At 36.2% G+C, this 18,744-nt stretch overlaps 1 protein-coding gene across 6 annotated transcripts in view; it reads right to left on the reverse strand.

The window, feature by feature from the left end:
- The window catches only part of EPS15L1 (epidermal growth factor receptor pathway substrate 15 like 1), a 93,462-nt gene that overhangs the window by 43,852 nt on the left and 30,866 nt on the right, over positions 1-18,744 (reverse strand). For 4 of the 6 annotated variants that reach the window (XR_011919804.1, XR_011919805.1, XM_072404643.1 and 1 more), the window contains 8 exons: positions 15,961-16,023; positions 13,767-13,852; positions 12,842-12,914; positions 10,149-10,310; positions 8,855-9,052; positions 844-1,008; positions 333-459; positions 82-230 (listed from right to left, as the gene is read on the reverse strand). Coding sequence is in view for 4 of the 6 variants with exons in the window: in XM_072404643.1 (XP_072260744.1) it covers positions 82-230; positions 333-459; positions 844-1,008; positions 8,855-9,052; positions 10,149-10,310; positions 12,842-12,914; positions 13,767-13,852; positions 15,961-16,023 (1,023 nt within the window). In the remaining 2 variants the exon portion in view is untranslated. The remainder of the gene's footprint in view (positions 1-81; positions 231-332; positions 460-843; positions 1,009-8,854; positions 9,053-10,148; positions 10,311-12,841; positions 12,915-13,766; positions 13,853-15,960; positions 16,024-18,744) is intronic. The other 2 variants (XM_072404645.1, XM_072404644.1) reach the window with 1 other exon arrangement.

Below are 18,744 nucleotides of genomic sequence, written 5' to 3' on the forward strand. Positions count from 1 at the left end.
TTATCTATATACGAATTCTACTTACTAAAAATGGTAATTGTCTTAAGATCAGGTTAATATATCTAGTTGGCTCTTTCTCACCTTTAATGGCAGGGTCATGGAGTGGACACTATTTTTTGTAAACGGATCAGCAGAAAAAGGGTCACTTTTGGTGGGCTTCTGGAAAGGGTCATCAGCAGTGTGAGCATGAAATGGATCACTTTCTTTAAAAGGATCATCGCCAAATGGATCTGATAAACAAAGGGTCATTAAGCAGTGTGTCAGGGCATAAAGGTATTTTATTTAAAATCAAACCTGCTTTTTTTTCTTTTTTAGAACACTGATGCACTTACTGCTCTTGAAGGGATCTGCCCCCTTAAAGGGGTCTGAAGTAAAGGGATCTTCAGTCTGGAATGGGTCAGAGTAGAGGTCTTGGTTGTTGCTGCTGTTGAAAAGGGTCTTACTTTTAAAAGGATCATCCTGTGGAAAGAAAAATAATGATTAAACCACTCACAGCAATAATAATGATTGCCAAACACAGCAGAAAAACGTTTGCCAAACACAGCAATGCAGCATGCAATGTAAAAACTAGTTTGAAATGTTTAAAAAGAGCAGTTATTCTACAAGCTGTATTTCCAATCCATGTAACCTACATAAATGTATGCAATTTCATGCAAAATATGTATACAATATAGATCTTAACTTTTTAAGATTTTAAATATGCAATATATTTTATCAAGGTCTGAAAAGGTGAAGAACCGATAAGCAAAAAAATTTCAGCTACAAATCCAGTGAAACTACTCATTGGCAAATCATTACAAAATGTTGGTTACCAGGAACCGCATCTTTAGGGCTGTTTCTCACCGCTGATGTGGAAAGGTCCGGCCTCTCTCGTGAGGAAAATGTCTCAGCGTCTGCAAGATTATTCAGACTGCCCCCATGATCTCCATTGAGAGCATTGTTGTACTGCTCAATACTTTTGTTCATTTCTTGTTGACTCTCCTGAAGTTGTGATAATTTACTTCTGGCCTGAATAAAAAAGCAGTTTTAAAGGTCAATTCATGTACTTAAACTAGAGTAAACAAAAAATAGATGCATACATTTCCCAGTTAACAAAAAAGGTTAAATGTAGGTTTCTTACTTTAACTAGTACTGAAACTATCCAAAAATCCAAGGCAGAAGTTTAACCGCTACACTCTGTTAGAAAGCAGTGGTCTCTATCCAGTGATCTCACAGTCCACAGTCCAGCTACAAATCCCCAATAGAGCAGTGAGCTCTGGCAATTGAATCCCTGCAAGACCCCACTACTCTCACACAGCACAGTGGTCCAAAACTACAGCCTGTTGCCAGTTCCTTGGAATTTTTGTGCGGTACTAGGCAGTAATTTGTCTACAAATTACAATAAGAGATTTACATTTTACTTTTTTTGCAATTGGTTTTTAAAAAATGGAAACTCTTGGTTTTTGGACATGTCCCTGATGCCCATTATTTCATTAAATAGGAATACAAGTGTTATTATGCCAGGTTAGCACAAGCTGAGGCAAGGGAAGACCTTGTGGGGTCCATGGAGAAATGAAAGGCAGTTAAAATGGGTTTTAGAGCAGGTATTAAACTTACACTTAGCACATAAAATAAAAATATGCACATTTTAGTATGGAAATTTGTAATTTTAACAGACTATAAAATTTATACTGAAACACAAGGTGCGAGAATGTTATCTTTGCATTACTATAAAAGTGTTGCCAGTTAAACAATTTGCATTTTTGATGTCTTTCACTTTTAAAAGCCACATTTTACGGGTCAATCACCTAATAATATAGGTATAAATAAAAATTAAAAACCACAAAATTTATATTATGTTGCCAATTAGAGCAAAAAGACAGAACAATAAAAAATGTGTTGTAAAAACAAAATGAAGAGGATGAAAACCAGACAAACCACATCCTTAAAGACACATTTGACTTGACACATGACTTGAAAGTTAAAAACAACAGATAGTGTTGGAATAAAGACTTGAATAAATGTACACGTGCAGGTGGCATTTGTGGCTGGTGAGACAGGAATGTCTGGAGACACTCCTGAGCTTAGCACAAGGTATACCTGTAACATTTCAAACTGTGCCACAATAAAGTGCTTAAAAAATAAATATGTAAGCGACTATGCAGGAAGTAAAAGATGCACTTTTCCTAATAATCAGGATTTTGTCACAAACCTTAATCTGCCAACTAGTGAATAACAAAGCAAATTAATTGGCAAAACATCCAGCATTGTTAGTTATCAACAAGGGCCCCACTCTCCTTTTATAACATGATGACCCTATAGAAAACATGCTCGCAATGCAATACAAATGTCGGTTTTACATCTTAAAGGCTAAATTTTTTTATGTTTTAAAATTTTATTTCTCAAATATCTAACGATTTGGTTGAACGTGCTTTAAAAAATGTACATACTGTATGTGCTTATGCTAGATACATAGTAGAACTATAGGTAGGTACATAAATGTAATCTAATGAAAGGCCATATATTTGATTTTTTTAACCAAGCCTTGTGACAAACTAAAGCAGTACCGTGAAATTAAATTACCTTTATCTATTCCTTTTCTCTAAGTCTCTAATGACCACACAAAAGTTTAGAACATTTTAAATTATAGCAACATAGCGTATTCACACTAAACAGTTCATAATATAAACAGAAAACCAATTAATTTTATAGAGACTGCTGTTTAGTGTGATTAGGTGAAGGGAAGGTATATGGGCCATTTACATCTACAGGTATGATTACATGCACTACAAAATCATACAAAAATAACGCAATTCTAGGCTAAAATTATATCAATGTTATTGCTTTACAGAAAGGCACAGTATTTAACAGAATAATACAATAATAACGTTTTTAATGAAAATAAATCAGTAACAAACTTCTATTTGTAACAAACTGGTTTCAAGGTGTACTGTATTTTGTTTGTATTGATGTGATACTAGGTCATTGTGTTTCTTGCTTTAGTATTTCCCTCAAGAGCATTCATGCAAGCAGTGAGCTGGTTCTTGAGAAAGGTATGTGAATATCTATATGCCTTAATGGGCAAGTGAGGGTATGGAGTAAAAGAAATTCCAAGGCATACTGTATTTGAATCCATATGTGATTCCAGGTTGCCATGTTTGAAAGAATCAAAATCCAATGATTGATAGCAGCAGGCCAGCAATAAAGCTGGGGAGGATAGGGGCTAGACGATGCTAGATTTCTGCAGCCAAACATTAGGCAGAATATCTGATTTGCTGCAGCTTCCAATGAAAATCGTACAGTGAAATCAGTCAGAAATGGTAGTACAAAGCAGGGCTGTGGAGTGGGTAGATAAATCCTTCAACTCCGACTCCTCTGTATTTACAAGGTTTCTCATTTTATCTTCACACTTTTGCAACCAAACTTCACAAAAAATTTAAACCCCCAAATTATTTATAAATCAATATATTTATTATGAAATTAAATATAACACAATATTTTTACCATAAAAGTTTTTCTCAAGAAACAATAATAAAAATTATTTAAAAAAATTGATTTATCAATTAATATGTTTTTTACTTTTTATAATTTTAAAATTAACTATCTTTATTTTAAGACAACAACATTATTCATCTTTTTATCTTCACAGTTATTAGCTTTATATTTAGTATTGCACTTACCCTTTTTGCCAGAGATCTAAGTAATGCTGAATGTCAATGAGAGCTAGACAGTTAACTGAATGGTGATGTTGTAAGTGGGTTGTAATCGTACGTCCATAACCAAAATTATTAGGACTTACAGTTAGGTTCATAAAAATTTGGACAGAGACAACTTTTTTCTGCTTTTGTTCTGTACATTACCACAATTATTTTAAAAGAAACAACTCCGATGCAGTTGAACTAAAGACTTTCAGCTTTAATTCAGTGGGTTGAACAAAAAGATGAGGAAATGTGAGGAACTAAAGCCTATTTTTTTTTTTTTTTTACACAATCACTTTATTTCAGGGGCTCAAAAGTAACTGGGCAATTGACTCAAAGGTTATTGCATGGGCTGGTGTGGGCAATTCCTTCATTATGTCATTATCAATTAAGCAGATAAAAGGCCTGGAGTTGATTTGAAGGGGGAGGGGGGGTGCTTGTGTGTGAAAGATTTTGCTGTGAACAGACAACATGCGGTAAAAGGAGCTCTCCATGCAGGTGAAACAAGCCATGCTTAAGCTGCAAAAACAGAAAAAAACCAATCTGAGAAATTGTTACAATATTAGGAGTGGCAAAATCTACAGTTTGGTACATCATGAGAAAGAAACAAAGCACTGGTGAACTCAGCAATGCCAAAAGACCTGGTCGTCCACGGAAGACAACAGTGGTGGATGATGGCAGAATCATTTCCATGGTAAAGAGAATTCCCTTCACAACAGCCAACCAAGTGAACAACACTATCCAGGAAGTAGGCGTATTGATATCCAAGTCTACCATAAAGAGAAGACTGCATGAAAGTAAATAGAGAGGGTGCACTGCAAGGTGCAGGCCACTCATAAGCCTCACGAATAGAAAGGCTAGATTGGACTTTGCTAACAAAAAAAAAATCGAAAATCTAGATTTTTCTAGACATCTAAAAAACCAGCACAGTTCTGGAAAACATTCTTTGGACAGATGAAACCAAGATCAACCTTTACCAGAATGATGGCAAGGAAAAAGTATGGAGAAGGCGTGGAACAGCTCATGATCCAAAGCATACCACATCATCTGTAAAACATGGCGGAGGCAGTGTGATGGCTTGGGTGTGCATGGCTGCCAGTGGCACTGGGACACTAGTGTTTTTTTCGATGATGTGACACAGGACAGAAACAGCCGAAGGAATTCTGGGGTGTTCAGAGACATACTGTCTGCTCAAATCCAGCTAAATGTTGTCACATTGATTGGGAGGTGTTTCATAATACAGATGGACAATGAACCAAAACATACAGCCAAAGAAACCCAAGAGTTTAATAATGCAAAGAAGTGGAAGATTCTTGAATGGCCAAGTCAGTCACCTGATCTCAACCCAACTGAGTATGCATTTCCTTGATCTCACTGCTAAGAAGGATGGAAAAAACATCTACTTTCTTGGTGAAGTAGGTTTTAACATCTCAATGAGAACCAAAAGGGGAAGATCTCCTATTGGGAAAAGGGTGGTAGATGTTGTTGCTGGAGTGCGTTCCAGAAATGTTTTAATTTGTTTTGTAAGGAAATAAAATGGGACCCACCACTTTAAGACTTTAAAGCTGCGTACACACTTCCAATTTTTGTCGTTGGAAAGGATCTTTCACGATCCTTTCCAACGACAAGGGAGTGCACGATGCATGAACGGTGCTGTACATACAGCACCGTTCATGCTCTATGGAGAGGGGAGGGGGAGAGCGACGGAGCGGCACCCTGCTGCTCGCTCTCCCCTTCCCTTTCATTAGGATCGGCTGTCGTCCATCGTCCGTGGATCCAGCAGGTCGGTCGTCCGGACGATGGACGACACCGACTGTACACACGGCAGATTTTTATCGCCCGATAATTGGCATCGGCCAATTATCGGGCGATAAAAATCTGACGTGTGTACGTAGCTTTAGTCACAAGCACAAGCTTCAAGAAGCATTCCTCAATTTTGAATGTTTTTAGTGAAAATTGTGAACAGCATGCCATTCTAGTTATGGATATTGTCCCCTTTAAAAAAAACTAGCCAGGTAAAGGGCTTGGTTGAAAGTAGGGGACACCTACTTTTTTTTTACCACCATACTCTCCATTTCTTAATCCTGTTGATAACATGTTTTCTAAATAGAAAGAAGTAGTAAGAAGAAATAGGTTAATTAATTTGGGTGCTTTATTAGAAAGCATCAATAGTATTTTTAACAATAGGCAAGCAAGATTGCTTAAATTATCAAACAAAAATGTTTAGCTTTTTGCATTATTAATAAATCATTTATTTTATTACATATTTTTATTTAATGTTTCTTGAGAAAAACTTTTATGGTAAAGTATTGTGTTATATTTTATTCTATAATAAGTTTATTGATTTATGAATAATTAGGGGGTCTAAATTTTTTTGTGAAGTTTGGTTGCAAAAGTGTGAAGTTTGAATGCAAAAGATTTTTTTTGACAAGAGTGAATTTTTTTTTTGTGAAGTTTGGTTGCAAAAAGTTTGAAGTTTGAATGCAAAAGTGTGAAGATAAAATGAGAAACCATGTATGCTAATATATTTTCCACATTGATTGAAGGAAGGCAACATACAAGCCATTTAACCACAGAACTACTGGCTAGGAAGCTGATGCTCTACTGTACTGGACAGTTTAAACAAAAGACAAAAAATGAAAAATTAAGGTTTTAATCATTGTTTTTATCAAGTGGCTATAAAGTAGTAGCATAGCATGCATAAAAATCAGAAACAGGACCCCCCCCCCCCCCCCCCCCCCCCCCCCCTTTGCTAAGCTTAACAATATGAACAAAAACAAAAGCTGGAAAACCTAAAACCTAAATTATATATTAACTTTCCTAGCGGTCTAATTCTGTCCAAATTTCGGAAATTTATTTTTCCATTGTCGGCTATAATTCTTAGGCATAACTCACTGATAATTACTAAATGTAACAACTTTATTACCAAACTTTAGATAACAAAACACAAAAATCTGTTAAAAAAATTTAAAAAATATTTAAACAGTTAATATAACTGTACAGTAGCCTATGTATATATTCTCATTCACAACTTCTAACACTTTAGGATGGGAATGCTGCAAGTGTCTTTTCAAATTTGATTGCTCTTGTAGGTGCATTTTTGTTTGACCCACTGAAACTTCTCATTTTTGCATCAAATTGCTTTTCACCATCATCTTCAAGAACACATAGGCACATGTAATGTTTACCATCACTTATGTAAATATAATGTAAAGTGCTTCTAAACTGCAGACTTTATTGTGTTTGTTGACAGACTTTATGCCATTGTGAATGGGGTGCCGCTTTCACTAAAATATAAATATAAAATATGGTATATTAACTAGCATATTCTTTGATTTAAATACAAACATACACATAATCCCGCACTATTGCAAACATGCATACAACACAGCACTATACACACAAATAAGCTTTACATCTGCACTAAACTGTCCAGCAGACGCTGCTGCCTTTATCTTTGTTTGCTGATCTTCTGCTGAAGACAGAGCAGCGGGAGGCTCCAGTGCCAGGAGGGCCACTTAACTAACTTCCTAGTATTAGGTGGTGTGCAAAATGATGTTAAAGTTCAGCCCTGGATGGCAGCATGTATGGAGAGTGCAGACAGGACACCTGAACACACATCAGGCCATAGCACTCACCTACACCTATATCAGTACATTTGTTTACACTCAAATGAATTTGTTAAACACAATATATCTGAAATAAAATGAAAACACTTTTTGTAATGTACATAATCCAGATTACAATAATGTGAATGTCAGGTTGTATAATAGCTCAGCTGAACTTCACACTATTAGAAATACAACTATGCACTGGGCTTTATTCTTACATCAGAGAAGTACTTAATTATGACTATTGTTTGTGAAATAGGAAATTTGAACTTGCTGTATTTTTTTAATTATATTTTAAATTTATCAGGAGTCAGAACATTTTTAAAGAATTCAATATTGATATCAACAGAAACTTCTGTGTTCTGTAGTCTCCTATACTATCTGCATGCTTCTCTTCTAAGCTAGAATGCATTCTTCCTAAAGTCTATATTAATTATTTTTCCCTCATTGTAATATCCCCTAAAGGATATATGGTCACTTTCAATCCACCAATAGAATTTATAGTACATACTGTCAAAGTTCGAATGCAGGGAACACACAGCTAAGCTAAGTCATCATAAATACAGAAGTGGTTTTGTACTTCCACATTTAGAAAAGAACAATCACGATGTAAAAAAAACAAAACAACAAAAAAATACACCAAATTCAGGAGAAAATATTTTTGTAGCTTTTCTGTGGAAGCCACAACATGACTCATTTAAGTAATGTACAATTACCATGTTCAAAGATTTGAGTAACACTTAAAAGGATTAATCCACTATTGTAAATATACCGTAACTGAAACATTTAGCCCATTCAATGTATTTACATTTCTTACAAATTTTGGAAAGAATATTTTCTTTGAAAGATGTAAAATCTACCAATATCTGCCAAAATGTTTCTAGATATGCACAAAAACTCTGGTAATCATGGCAGATGTAAAGATCAAATACTAATATTGACTTGTCTGTTCCTTAATCTGAAGGAAAGGGGGGGTGATACAGGTTGCTCTGTCATTTTTTAGTTCTAAATAGAGTGGGGGAAATAGTAGAACTTCTGTCAGCTTTACTGCTATCAGAAGCTTAGTTTAAACGTTTGCCTCACTTTCTGTCTCGTAAAAAGGTTTTCCTCTGCACACCAATTGAATGGAAACCAATTAATTGCTGTGAGCAAGGTTCACTGAGACCTGTAGATGTTTGAAAGGGGTATCTGGGGTAAAAAAAAAAAAGAAAAAATTAAGAAAGGCTGCACTATTTAGTCTGATTGTTGACAATTGTATAGCCATCCTTACATCTTTGGGGGTAGCTATGGGAATATATAGAGAGTGATTAGAACCAGGTTAACATATGCTAACAAACAAGACTACAAAGATCAACATATGTAGATCTGAGAAAACACATAATAGGCCTGATGTATTAAGTTCTCCAAGACTAGAGAAGATGGACTATCATAGGGGGACCTGGGTGATCCAGCAAACCTGGGATAAATCTAGTGTATCTAGTTGCTGTGCCTGTCCTTTGATTTAATGACTAAATCAATCAATGCTGAGCTAAGTGAATCTTGAAATTATGATAAATCAAGTGGTACCTGGTTGATTTCCTCTTGTGTGGATTTTAAAGACTTGATAATGGTCTCCAGTTGAACTTTGCCAGCTTGAATACTCTGCTCCAGCTGAGTTTCTTCCTGCTGTAACCTGTTAAGTTCTGATTTGGCTCTGTTAAGTTCCTCCTCTTGTGCCTGTACATCTGACTCCTGGGACTGAATCTGTACCTTTAAAGAAGAAATCTGAAAGAGAGAAGCAATTATTCACTGCAATTCATTCCAAATATTATACAACGTACAGTAATTCTATAATTTTTTATCCTCAGTCTCCCAGTCTACGAACTGATAGCCTCTAATTTACCATAAATTAGGGATACATTTATTTATGTGGTAGCCTGGTTTTCTTGGGATTGCCTTTAATGACAGAGGCACTACAACTTGTGGAAAAAATAACACAAAGTTGGTTGGGCTCATAATTGCTTTATAACCAATCCCTTCACAATGTGTCATACACCCTATAATTGTACCACTCCTCTATAGTGTGAAATTATGGATTGTATTTATTTTAGGGTATGATTTAACAACCATATTGTGCTTGGCTAAATCTACCTACAACTGAAAGTCCCACAACTGCTACTAACACACAGGTGACCATTTTTGAAAGCAGTGGTATGCTATAAAACACACACACACTTATTAAGAACTGCAAACACTGTAATTGTTAAACCTTCTGCATTTTGTTTTGAAAAGAATGAAAAACAAAATGGGGAAAAAAACCTTTACTTTACCTTTAGTAACAGTCCATAGGTGTATGTAGCATTTTGTTTTGTCATGTTTTGTAATATTGTGATTGTATTATCATTATAAATTACAGCACTCACCATTCTAGATATTAAACCACCCTAAGTGACCCTAAACCTATAGAATACACAGGTATTTAAAGTAATACTATCAGACCTTGCAATCTGAAACACATGTTGCATGACCTATCATGATATACTTAGTTTTCAACCTAATATGTCTCTTTTATGGAAGCTGTAGTGACATAATTGAGTGCTACTAAAATGTCCCCTAGATAAGGAAAATGCAAAATACAGGTGGGAGACTTCTGTCTTCTCACACCTTTTCCAAATTTACCACTTGCCAAAACCCTTTCTCTTTTTCAATGATAGAGTGGTGGATGGAAAAATCAAACTAGTACAAAAAACAATCAGGTCACAAACAGCTGCTATGTAAACTCAGGATCCCAGTTATATTTTGTATAATTGCTACCTAGGATAGGCATTTTGTATTGAGCAGAAGCAACTAAGGAGACAGCCAAAACTAAATCATTTCTTACCATCTGCCCTTCCTCCTGGCACTTCTGCCTGACATCACTGAGCATATCTTTTAATTTTGCTTTCTGTTGGTCCATTTCATCTAGCCGGTCTTGGGCATCTTGCTTTTGTGCTTCCAGTTCCTGTAACGTTGATGTTTCTCTGTCTAGATCATTCTGTAACTCCTAAATAAATATAAATATTTTGAAAATTCAATGTTAACTACATACATTAACCCCCCTAGCATTCCAATTATGTCAGTATTTCTATGCAAAAAGTCATACAATTTTTTTTGCATACAATTTTTTTGTTTAATATTGTGGGCCTGTAATTCTTAGGAATAACTCCAGGGTATGATATATATATTTATATTTATTATTACATAATAATCATAAATTATAATATAATAGATAATTATAAATAATAAATATAAAAAAAATGAAATAACAAAAATTTTCACTGAAATTTGTCCAAACAAGGGTGCAATATTATTGATAAATAATAATTTTAATCAAATGTAGATTTTGGATTGAAAAAAAAAATAAAGGTCTACTAGACATCACAGATATGATAAATCTTGAAGCAGGGTGCTGCAAAAAGTCCAACATCACAATCAGGACAGTAGAACCTGGTTTCCTTGCGGATCTTTCGTCCACTGTCATCACTCTGAGCAGCAAACAATGAACATTCTTGTAGGTACTGTCTTTCTCAGGGTTGGTGGGATGTATTCTGTGAAGTGACGACCAGTCAGGCATTCCGAGTTGATAATGGCAACAGCAAGATGTCCAGGTCTGTTCACAGCCATTGATGGTGTTTGGTGGTTCTTGGCAATCGATTCAAAACTTTCTAAATGAAGTCAGAATGATTCACAGGCCTGTCAATCATTTTTTGGTACAGAATGTAGGCATTCCATAAGCAGTGCTCAACAAGATGCCTGAAAATATTTTTGTAGAACTTCCTTTGTTGTTTCCTCATCGCTGGGTAGAATGTCATTGCTTGGTCAGCCCTGTCCACACCTCCCATAATGTTGTTGTAGTCAATCACTACCTGTGGCTTCATCACTTCTTTCCCACGTTTTGTGTGTACCAGAACGGTGGAGGCATCATGGACAGTACTCAACAGGCACACATCTTTTTTTGTCACGCCATCTCAGGGCCATCATTTTGCCTTTCTGCCAGGCAACCATTTCTCTTCTTCAGCTTTCCTTTTACAAACATTGATGGCAGGTTGAGCGGGTTAGAACTAACAGTTCCATACGCATCTGTTTTGTGTTGAAGAAGAAACTCAAAGATCAGGAGATGTGTAAAAGTTATCGGTTGTGACACAATAGCCCTGATTTAGCGATGGTTCAATGAGTGAGAGTACAGAAGATGTTGCCAATCCATAGTTGCAGTATCTTGGGTTGAATTGTGTCCCTTTTCCAGTGCAAAGGATGGAATTCCAGATGTAGCCAGTTGATGATTCACACAGCATGTAGGTTTTTACGCCAAATCTTGCTCTCTCTGACGCAATGTACTGCACCCAGCTGAGCCTCCCCTTGTAAGCCATTAGACTGCCATCTATGCTGATGTCTCTTTCTGGCACATAGGTCTCCTGGAAATTTTTTACAATCATCTGAGAAACTTCCCAAATTTTTCTGACTTTTGGTGCAGGATGGGTAGTTTCATTAATCTCTTCATTGTTGGCAAAGTGTAAAAATGTCAAAATCAGGGAAAATCTGTACTGTGGCATGACTGTGGCAAAGAATGGAGTGGCAAGTATTTTAATATTAGACCAATACCACTTCTGCAGGGGTTTGCCCACAACTTCCTTAAGTATCACTATGTCAAAAAAAAGCCAAATCATCTTCGGACACAGGTTCCCATTTTCTGCCTCTTGCAAACCTCAGGTGTGGAGCACCTAATTGTTGTGCAGCGTACCTATTTGTCTCAGCAACTATTTTTTCCAATACCCTCATCGGTCAGAAACAATTTCAGGTATGCCAGGGGGTTGTGGCGTTCAGCATCAATTTTCACACCAGGTGCGCCAGTAAATGGGAATCTTGGGGGCACTGCCTGGGCCGCATCAAGGTCAATAGAGCCATGTGTGCACAGTACTGACCTCAGATTCAGATTCGTCGCTCAATTCACTTTCGCTGTCTAATGACACATTTCCTGGTGAACCACTATCGCTCGATTTCACAAGTGACTCCAAATCGCTGTCGCTGCTTTCAAGTTCTTCAAAAACAGCACTTGCGCTGGTGAGATGCCTTTTGGATGCCATGGAAGTGGTCAAGTCTCCAGTAAGCAGTCAGCAACATTCAAGGTCAAAGACAAAGTGTTCAAATGATAGATTCACGAAATAATGAAATAGTTCATGAAAAGTTCAACAAAGGTCAGATCCAGGTCAGGGCTAATAGTTGGCAAAATGTAATTTAGGGCACTGGGCAATGATGTTTGGTGCACTGAAAGAAGTATTTTCGTACCAAAGATTCATACATCACCCGGAAGAAGTGACGCAGAAGGCAGCTGGCGATCCATCCGGGTGCCGCTGGATAGCGGGGTGCAGGTAAGAGTGTTTGCAAGTTTTTTGGCTACCCCAAGTGTGACTTGGGATTACCGCTTTTTGCAGGTAAAATTACCGCTAGGGGGGTAATCTGTATTACACATACTTACTAATTGCTTCATTATAACTGATATAGGAGTAATAGGAAGGCTTCCATCAAATGCTTACATACCTGTACCTCTGTAGCCTTGTGCCTTATGGCCTCTTCCTTATCCCTGATGTCCTGCTCAAGGGCATATTTTTCTCTGAAACACAAGCAATCACAAAATCAGCTGCTTGTTCTGTTTGCATCAATATTTGCAATTATAGTAATTCCACTCATTTACTGCAATTTAACAAAACCAAAATGTGTTTGTACTTCTATACCTTTGCTTATAAGAATTAGGCTAGCCTAAATTAAAAAATAGGTTATTTATAAAAAAATATATATATATAAAACTGGCATACTTTCATTTATCCTGAATTTAGTACGACTCAATAATCACAGAAATATGACAAATTTAAATATTCCACATACCATGTTTTGACAGGTTTGAGGGAAGTTTTGAATGCCAACATCTTTTTCTTAAGCAGGTTTAAATTTTCTATTTTGATACTTTAAAATGTGTCATGGTTTTCTGTATTATGATTTATATTGTATTATTTTACACTTGTCTTTGGCTGCGTACACATGTGCAATAATTGTCATTAGAAAAGATCTTTCACAATCCTTTCCAATGACAAAGGACTGCATGATGCATGAACGAGCGCTGTACATACAACACCATTCTGCTCTATGGAGAGGGGAGGGGGAGAACAATGGAGTGACACCCTGTTGTGCTCTCTCCCCTTCACTTACGATTGTTCCTCACCTGTGGATCTACCAGGACAGACAATGGAAGGACGGACAAGGAGCGTTCTACTCACACCAGACTCTAGTCCGATATCAGCCTTGAGGCGATTATCGTAAAAGAATCATCTGACGTGTATACGTAGCCTTGTCATATTAGGTGTGTTTATAACACACACACACACAAAATTATCTTAACCTAATGTCAGTAATCATCATTTATAAGTGGAAGGATAGGGATCAGCACCAATCCAATATTATCACTCACCTCTGCAACTGGGCAATCTCCTGGCTGATTTCATCTAGTTCCTTTACCCCAGTAAATTCTCCAGATCCAACAGAGCTTGAACTGTCCTGAGAAGAGAACATATTACTTTTTATTACCAAACTCCAAAATTTACACAAACAGCATGTTCTGCCATGCACATGACAAAGAAAGTACACCATCTTTCAATTGTAGGGGTTTATGTATAAGGACATAATCAAAATTAATCTGGTCCTGAGCAGGTTCAAACGCAGGTTGAAAACGCACACTTTATTCCCCTTTATCAGAAAGGAAGCCAAACTAGAGAAGCCATGTGTAAAAAAATAAGGACAGACCATGATTCAATAATTGTAAAACCATTTTAAGCAGCAATAGGCTGAAGCATTTCTGTGTAACTTTATCAGTCTTTCACTTTGTTGCAAAGGAATCTTGGCCCACTCTTCTTTACATTGTGCTAGTTCATCAAGGTTTGCAGCCATTCATTTATGTACAGCTTCGTAGGGTCTTGCCACAGCATTCAATCAGAGAGAGGTCTGACTGGGACCATTGTAACACTGATTTTTAGGCATTCAGATGCAGATTGGCTAGGCTAGACAGCTTGGGATCATCATCTTGTTGCATGACCAAATTTTGACCTGCTAAGGACAATAAGATTATGTCCTTATTCTATTATGTCCTTATTGACAAAGCTTTAAATTAAAGAAGGGTGTACTTTCGTTTTCACATAACTGTGCATTAATTGAGGGGAAAAGCAGCTAATATAGCCATGTAAGCTCATAACTTTAAAATTACTTTGAATACAATTGTTGCTGCCCTGGGAATAAACCCCATTAAAAGAAAGGAAAAAAAAAACCTTAGATGGCTAAAACAAACATGGGATTTAGTATAATGCAGCTTTTCCAAACAGCATACGAGTGCAATAAAACCATGCAGGGTAATTTTTTCTTTATATGAAAACACCACGCTGCTTATCACATCTCTAACTACCTTTGCTGTCCACAATATTATTCAGAAAATTTCAGCTGCTTGATATGGGGACTCTTTTGACAAACGGGGAAAGAGTAGATGGTGTGCAGCTTTGTACATATTAAGAAATCGGGGTACTCAAACCAACAGAAATTTACACTGCAGAATTCTGCCCCAGTATATCTATTAGGCGAATACATTTTCCTGCACAAGTATTATTTTCCTTAAATTTCTTGTAAGACAGTGTTCTTTAAAAGTATAATGCTTTTGACCAGACAATTTACAATTAACATTTACTTTGACAAAGGACGCCACCTGCTTTCAAACTTTTGAAACTTCAGACTGAACCATCTTATAAAGAATGAATACCTGTTCTAGTTCAGTTGTACATAAATCTCAGCTTGAGATACTGAGTTCTGTAAACAATAGGCAAAAACATAAAAAAGAAGCCATAGAACACCATCTGCTCCCACAATCAGTATACAAGATATGATTATATATTACATTTTACCCATACAAAATCTTGTTTTTAAAAGTAAATTACAAAAGCCTGCAGAAAAATTATGAGAAACGCAAACAGAATTTACCTGCATGTGCTTCCTATGGATTAAACACCTCCTCCTTACAATATAAAAATAGGACAGTGTTCTGTAATCCTAACAAATTTTCTGTTCCAGGGTAACACCAAACTTGCCTAATGTTCTGTGCTGTACATCAACAACTTAGGACAAGTAATATTTATAGGTAACCATTGCTAAGTTCCTTGGGTCTAATGGAGCATGCTATCCATTTTCTGGTAGGAATATATTTATAATTTTGTTTCCAATTAGCTTTAAGTATTTATATAAATAAAACAAAGCCTCATTTTTATTGTTTTGCTACAAAAGCTTAGTAATAACAGGGAGATGGCCCACCCTATGCTGACATTTTCAGAACAGAAAAAATGTCATGCAATGAATTCACTCATAGATCTGCATGCCATTAAAATGTTAGTATATGTGGAAACAAATGAATAAAACAAATGAATAAAACACTTTTATTGCCCTTTCATGAGGAAAAAATATCCATATTTACACAGCAAACCATTTACCCCTTATAATGAATCACATTTCAGGAAATTTGTGTATTTAGTAGGTAAAAATGGTGTGAAGTAGCCTATAGGTGACAGCACTGCAGATTGCATGCAGATAAAATTGGCATGCCATGTAGGGACTACTTAAAGTTTACTCACACGCCGTATTTCTGGCAAGCTTGACAAGTCGTTTCCTACAGGGGTCATGTAACCAGACAGGGTCTGGAGGAAGAGGGCAAGGAAGCAACAAATGGAACACACAGAGCACATACATCACATATTTAGTAACTATACTAAAGAAAAACATTCATTTCACTTATAGCTACTCGAAATTTTATAAAACTAGCTACGCATGAAAAAAGTAGATGTCACTCAATATATTAGTGGGCTCAGCAACCCAATGAAAGGGCCCAGGAACTAGAAAAAGAGAAACTCCAATCTGCTTTAAAGAAGTATTTTTAGCTCATTACTACAAGATAAGTATCACCCACAAAGCCACACGTCAGAAATGAGCTGAGCCAGACCCACACATGCAAAGTAGACTCTCTATTTAAATGAAAGTTTAAACTCTGTAATGAAATATGAATTTTTCACAGGATGGAATAGAAAAATTACTGCACATGTAAGGGCTCAGAACACAAAATGTTTACAAATGGTTCGGCGCCATCTCACTTGGCAGGGGAGAATTGGGAGAGTGGGGGGTTTTGAGGGTCTTTGGAACAGTACAATAAAGTGTAAGTGGACCAAAAGTGTAGATAAAAACATACACTACCCATCAGAGAATAAACCAGGGGTGTAAACTCTGGTCCTAGGGCTGAATCTGGCCTGCAATGTCCTTTTTTTTTTTTTTTTTTTTATTTTTTTTTAAATATGAACTGCAGCTTGCCCACCACCACTACCATTCCCGGCATCACTCGCAGCTATAGACCAGGCTCTCGGCCTATGCGTGGCCCCACGTTGGACTGTTTTATAGACGCAAGTGCAGGGAATTGTAGTAGTGGTGCTTTTTCAATGAAGAGGGAGTTCCAGCGGCGGGTCACTCATAAGATTTAGCATAAGATAAGCAAAACCTTTTTGTTTCTATATGAAAAGGTTTTATATCTAATGAGAAGGAAACACTTCCTCAATTTTTCCAATACATTTCAAGGTTGGCCCACGACTTTGTCTACGTTTTTAATTCTGGTCCACTGTGTAATTGAGTTTGACACCCCTGTAATAAAATGTCTAGAATAAAGTTAATAAGTTAAACAGCTTTTTAAAGGTCAAGGATTCTAGCTTGAGTAGCACTCTGAAAATGGGCCCCCCCCCAATACATTGACACAACTAAATTACTCAATTTTCCAGTTTTAAGAATACTGATAAGTATAAAGGTAGATATTTCCAGGAACAGAATCGAAATTCTCAAAAGACCAGGGGAATACAACCAAGCCTGGAGGAAATTGCAGTCTGTTCTGTATGGGGAACCTTAGAATTAAGATTAGACCTGCCTGTATTTTGTGACTTTAAGACCTATATATAGCCTAAAATCAGGTAAAATATTCTTTTATTTTAATATGTTAATATATCCCTCTTGAGTGGTTTATTGTGATAACCTGAATATTCGTCAGAAATATTTTCAATCCAGTTATAATATTTGAAGTCCTTGAGTACTGTAAATTCTTTTCCATGCAATGAGAGTCTACTGATGGAATATTCTTACTTTATGCACCAGTTCTTTTTCCTTTTCTATAGAAAAATTAGACAGACCTTAATATGTTCCTTTTAATGTCTGAGCAGAATGCTCATCATAGCAAATTTAACCCTTATTTAAATATCTGTATGTACTTAGTAGTTTGTGCCACTAAATCTCCTATAAATTTTTCTCACCTTTTCCTACATATCATAACACTCATGTATTTATACCTGAATGTACATTTTTCTCCACTGCACTATGAATAGAAAAGCCAACTAGATGTACAAAGAATCATTTGACTCCATTCAGTATTATGTTGAGCGCTAGCAGATGCTCAGATGAATAAGCATATATCACTCTATTTCAGACTATCAGAAAAAAGTTCACTTACTAATAAAATGATTGTGAAATAGTTACAGGTAGAAGAATGTGTTTTTACTATCATCTTGTTACTATTTCCAGTGCCATAAAAAGCAAGGCACAGCTTGGATAGAAAGAAGGTAGGAGTATTCTGGGAATATAAAGTACAGTGCTACAAGAAACATTAGTTATTTTAAAGAAGTTTTAAAAATGTATGGCAACATTTTAATGGAATTCTTAACATCCTACAGCCAGTTAGGAAATAACAATCTATTAAGATTCATGTATTCACTCACAACAGACACCAACATGTGCTGTCATCCATTATCCACATCAGTGTATTACACAGTAAAGGTAACATTCCATTACAAGTGCAAAATTCAAAATCCAGCCTGAAAGTCTTACAAACTAAATAGGTTATTTTTACTTTGTGTTATTGAGTTATTTTACCACTTGTTGGCAATCATCCTATTAGAAAAACATTCATGTCAGATCAATGCAGGTGTAGTGAAGCTAATACTTATCACTAAGAAGGTAAACAATAAAAGTACATTAACACCACAATGTGCATTTAGGCCCACAATATAACATTGGTTACAGCAACAAACAGCAACACAATGTAGATGTGCATTTTGTATGACTGTTTTGCAAGGTTATCTGCACCGTCACACATTTGGATGAAAAGTAATACTGGATAAAAAGTAATACTGGCTTGGTGCAGAAATTATTTGTAAGCAACTATAAAAAATCATTTGTACCTAGAGAATACATAGGTTGCCACCCATTACGGCTTGGTAAAAATGCTAGTTTATATTGTTGTCATATTGATCTTTTTGTTTAGTTTTTCTGACTGCATGGAACATGTATGCAGTTGTGTTCTAGCTTAATTGGCTGCATACTTGTAAGAAGTC

This window comes from Pyxicephalus adspersus, chromosome 3 (genome assembly GCF_032062135.1).
Source record: "Pyxicephalus adspersus chromosome 3, UCB_Pads_2.0, whole genome shotgun sequence".
Lineage (NCBI taxonomy): Eukaryota > Metazoa > Chordata > Amphibia > Anura > Pyxicephalidae > Pyxicephalus > Pyxicephalus adspersus.